The sequence below is a fragment of the Colias eurytheme genome, chromosome 22 (genome assembly GCF_061535395.1).
Source record: "Colias eurytheme isolate Ceu_HAF_F1 chromosome 22, ilColEury1 Martin Lab GWU primary, whole genome shotgun sequence".
Taxonomy (NCBI): Eukaryota; Metazoa; Arthropoda; class Insecta; order Lepidoptera; family Pieridae; genus Colias; species Colias eurytheme.
Window position 1 is genome coordinate 5,392,669 of NC_143001.1, and position 5,370 is coordinate 5,398,038.

General features: G+C 30.9%; 1 protein-coding gene across 1 annotated transcript; it reads left to right on the forward strand.

Annotated features, from left to right (window-relative positions):
* Nucleotides 1-512: 512 nt before the first annotated feature.
* On the forward strand, nucleotides 513-3,114 carry LOC149898684 (UDP-glucosyltransferase 2-like). The gene is made up of 5 exons (XM_090114840.1): nucleotides 513-1,337; nucleotides 1,553-1,772; nucleotides 2,008-2,227; nucleotides 2,506-2,693; nucleotides 3,101-3,114. Exons 1-5 carry the CDS (start codon nucleotides 513-515, stop codon nucleotides 3,112-3,114), a joined length of 1,467 nt encoding a protein of 488 aa, XP_089970966.1.
* Nucleotides 3,115-5,370: the final 2,256 nt, after the last annotated feature.

Here is a 5,370-nt window from a genome sequence, read left to right on the forward strand (position 1 = left end):
ATAAAAAAGTAGTTACTATTTCTACACAAAAGTTATTGCTACCTATTACTTATGACTTATTTAAATTTAAGAATAGAGGAGGTCATTTTAATTCTTATTGAACTCAAAGTAGAGGATAAATTAAGTTCCGATGCAAAAGTGGTTAGATAATATCTAATAGATACTGCTCATTTTTGGCAAATAATCAAATTAAGATTAATTACAATATATATATATAAATAAGAACTGGTAGTTACCATGTATGTAGTTACATTACGTAGGTACTCTTATAATTTGTAATAATTATTTGGAATCCTATAAATTTATAAAATCCTTTTCGAATACTTTTCCTTATCTGCATGTGTAGAAGGAAATGTGAAAACAATGGTAACAATAATAAAGTGGCAAAATTTTTCTTTACTTAGTTGTTAATTTTATTGACACAAATCAGTGTCAACATAATCCACAATTTATTTAATTCACGAAGTATAAGTACGAATACAAAGGAAGATTTAACGAGTCTGTCTGCGAGTATGAAAGCCATAACTGCACTTTTAATAATAATTTTAGTTAAGGCAGATGCCGGTCGAATTCTTGTGGTGGTACCAACTCCTTCAGTAAGTCATCAAGTGGTATTCCAACCTCTCACACAAGCATTAGTAGACCGAGGACATGATGTAGTTGTTATAACAACCGAACCATTGTATAAAAACAACGATAGACCACCGAATTTGACAGAAATCGATGTCCGAGATATCTCTTATGAAGTATGGAAAAAGAAGTTCATGACCAACACAGCTATTGGAAAGAAAAAGTACTTGATACAAACTGTGGAACTGTTTGTCGAACAGTTTGCTAAAGCATTTGAAGTACAATTGCAAAGTGATAAAGTTAAGAGACTTGTAAATGGTGAGCTTGGTAATTTTGATCTACTCATTTTGGAAGCATCTGTGCGTCCAGCTTTTATTTTTTCACATATATTCAAAGTACCAGTGATACAAATGAGTACATTTGGTGCTATGTTAAATAGCAATGATATTGTTGGAGCACCTTCACACCCACTTTTATACCCGTGGAATTTACACCAAAGATTGTACAATTTAACTATTTTGGAGAAGGTCCAAGAGCTTGTGAAACATTGGCAAATATATAACATGTATCGAGCTTACGAAAATATCGAAGAAGAAATGTTGAGGAATATTTTGGGACCAAATATACCGTCTTTGCAAGAATTGAGTACGAATGTTCACATGTTGTTTTATAATAGTGATCCAATTTGGTCTGATAGTCAACCTGTGCCTCCAAATGTAGTGTATGTTGGAGGCATTAATAAAAAGCCTGAAAAAGAACTTCCTAAGGTAAGGTAAAAGTATCATTAAATGTTAAACTCATTGAATTGATTGCAAATTGCTGAAATAATTATAATTAACTTTAATTAATTCGGTAGTACTGAAAATATTAAAGAAAATATTTTCGCCTTTCTTTATAATAAAAAGCAGTTTCGAAATGTTAATATAGGGAAATCATTTTTCCAAACAAAACACTATTAAGTGCAGTGTTATATTATTTTTAGGACCTACAATTATATCTGGATTCATCAAAGAATGGAGTCATCTACGTCAGTTTTGGGAACAACGTGAAACCATCACTTCTTCCAAAGGATAAGTTGCAGATATTCAAAAATATATTTTCCGAATTGCCGTACAATATTCTGTGGCGATGGGATACCGATATTCCCGATAAATCTGATAACGTCAAAATTATGCGATGGGTTCCACAAACTGATGTATTGAGTAAGTGGAAATGAAACCTTTGTGTATTGAAAACTGCTTGCTTTATAAAGACATTCTTTTGTTTATTGTTATAGTAAAATTATTTGTACATATCCGATTTGTTTATAGAAGTAGTTGCATTGTTAAGGATACTGTGTATAGATATAAAAACGCAATTTCCTCTTTTAGCGTGACAAACAATTGTTACTTATTATAATTATTTTAGAACTTATACTTATAAAATAACTTATTTTAGGACATCCAAAGGTAAAGCTTTTCATAACTCAAGGAGGTTTACAATCTACTGAAGAAGCGATTAGTGCTGGTGTACCTTTAGTGGGTATACCCATGATTGCTGACCAATGGTACAATGCTGAAAAATATGAGCACTTTAGTATTGGCAAAAAATTGGACATTGAAACGGTAACGGAAGAAGAATTTAGAGCAGCTATTAAATCTGTTCTGGATGATAAAAGGTCTATAATGGTTTCTTAATCGTTAATTTGAAAAAATAATTATATTTCGATGGTATTTTGCTTAAAATGATAACCACATTTTCATTCATCATATTATGTTCTTTTTCCTACTACACTTGTAAAAATCACCAATTTGCATGCAACATAGGACTAGTCAAATACAAATTATAGAATTATGACGATCGATATAAAAACATATAAGCAGTATTTAGTACTTCAACGAACAAAAGATTTACCAAAACAAGAGTAACTTACATTAAATATACTTTTATTTGCAGTTATCGTGATAACGTAGTAAAATTAAGGAATTTAACGAGAGATGAGCCTTGGAGTGCCGTGGATCGCGCCGTGTGGTGGACGGAGTACGTGCTGCGGCACGGAGGGGCGAAGCACCTGCGGGCCGCTGCCGCCAACATGCCCTGGACTCAGTATTATGAGATTGAATTAGTGTTGTCTATCCTGTGTAGTACTATGATCGTTTTAATTATAGTGGTATATGCTATGTTACGATGTATGAAATGTATTTTGAGAACAAATAAAGTTAAAATCTTGTAATGTATGTTGGTACCTAGTGGTTGTTATTTAGTCCTATGATCTTAGTTATAATATGTTAGGTAATAAATAAATTAAAATTATTTACATATAGTTAAAATACTTACGTAGGTACAATCAGTCTTAAGATTTAGGATTTCACCAGAAGGGATCATCTTCATTCAACAATAATGTGATATTATTTCATCGAAGTTTCTATTTTTCTACAAGGATCATATTATTAAGTTATGATGTTTGAAATCGGGTATAAAATAAAAAATTACAAAACATTTACCTAGTTATTAATGTCAGCATATCTTTATCTTTTCTTTCTCATTGCAGGAGGTCCAGAATAACACAATTTTGCAAAATTATGTTAATATACCCCTTATGTAGTTGCACGTAGAGACCTAATTTGCATTTTCATATAACGTCCGAGCTTAAACGAAAATACGATACTCTAGAGAGGTAAGTACTTACTTTTTTTTTTTTTATCTTCTTGCAAGTGACTTCACACAAGAAAGGTGTTGTTGAGCAAGACTAGTTAAGGAAGACCTCTCATTGGTTCAAAATCAAGCATTTTTATAACTCATACCTATATATTATATTATTATGCTGTTTACAGCTTACTGTTAGATGAAGCTTTAGCTTCATCCAAATCCGTCCATTACTTTTTTCGTCAAAAAGTAACAAGCATCCGTCCTCACAAACATTCACATCTATACATACATATAATAAAATCGTAGGAAAGTCAAAACTGTACATTGAATATTTTTTTAAAAGAATACATAATCCATGATCTATAATCGATATAGAAGCCAAAAATATAGTTTTTAGAATTTTTGTCTGTTTGTCTGTTTGTCTGTTTGTCTGTATGTTTGACCGAGCTAATCTCGAAAAGTACTGCATAGATTTACTTCAAATTTTGCATGAATATTCCTAAGAGGTCGGGTGAGGATAGTTTAAACATATTATCATGATATCACCTTCGGGGGAGGAGCTGTGAGCCTTTATTTTTCTTACATATTCCGTGTACTACGACAGCGTACAATCTAAAGACTCATGTTTAAATGTTGGTTTCGAGTAAGCCATGCTATTATCTAGCTTTACAAAATAAAAACTATGTCATTTACGTAATTTGGGCAGAGAAACAGTTAAATGAATTTAGTAGTATAAAGACAAATCTGAAACAGCGCCATCTATGAGATTTCGTAAAAATCAAATCAATTTACATGTTAACACTACTGAAAATACTGTTGAAAATTAATAATTTAAATATAATCATGTTATTTATTTAACTCTTTAACCCATATCTTCCCTTCCCTATAAGGTGCGCTTATATTTCGTGTGAATATACTACATTTTTAAAAGTGAGGGTAGATGTTTATTATTTTAAGTCAAACTAGACACCATTACAATTAATCTAATATTGATTGTGTTCATTGGTTACATTTTTTAAAATCTTCGTGTTTTATAAATTTATAAAGAATAGAAAAAATTCGATCACGAGGCGGGACTCGAACCCACATAATTTCGTGATCGAATGTTTCTATTCTTTATAAATTTATTATTTATAAATTTATATTTATAAAGCATTTGAATGTCATAAAACCAAAAATATCAAATTCAATCTTTGTGTTTTGTGAATTTTCACCATGCGTTCCCACAAAAGGTAAGTTGTTACTTTTATAGGTATTTATTATTTATAATGATAGCAATTCATGTTTTTTAAAGTGAAACTTTTATTACATCGTCTCAAACTTTTTGGTCTGTGTAGCGCATGTCGCGTGACGGTCGAACCGTACGATAATTATCGTACAAATACGATAATTTTGTGCCTAAGTTTCACTTTTACCGTGGTTTCATAAAACCACACAACATTTTTATTGGTTTTATAAAGGTTTTATATTACACTTTTAGAATGAAATAATAAAATGATGAATTCTTTTTGACTTTTACAAGATTTTGAGGTGCGTTGGGAACAGTAGTTTGTTGATAAAATTTTATTTGTAAGTAGCTTTTTTTATAGATTTACAGTTAACTTTTGATTTTTTATTTACAGATTCAATGTTCATAAAATGATATCGCCTTTGGAAGACGATTTCTGCTGACAATTTTACAACACCACTTGAAAATTGATGATTTGATGATGAAGATAGTGGCAGCGAGGATTAAGTGGAAATTAGTAATCATCCGCTTCGTCAATTTTTGACTGAAGTTAATGTCCAACGTATGGTTCAATCATTGGAAGTATCTCGGGTAATTTTGGAGGATATTTTTCAGCCAGCCAACCAACCACATATCAAAGTACTACGTTTAAGTACCGAAAAAAATGTTATTGCCAAATGAAACATAAATTTTGCACTCACAACTGTACAAGTTATGATTTTTATTCTGACTTTGCTGTTATCTGATTATAATATTTATCGTTATGGCTATCGACCGTACTGGGATGAGAGTACATGATATACTCATCATCCAGGATTGCATAGAGCATTTTCACACTGAAAAAGATGTTTTCTTTGAATCGTAGTTGCTTCATTTATTTATTTTTAATCATTTTACATAATATGTTTTATATTTGCCCATTTTCATTATATTTTATAAATAAA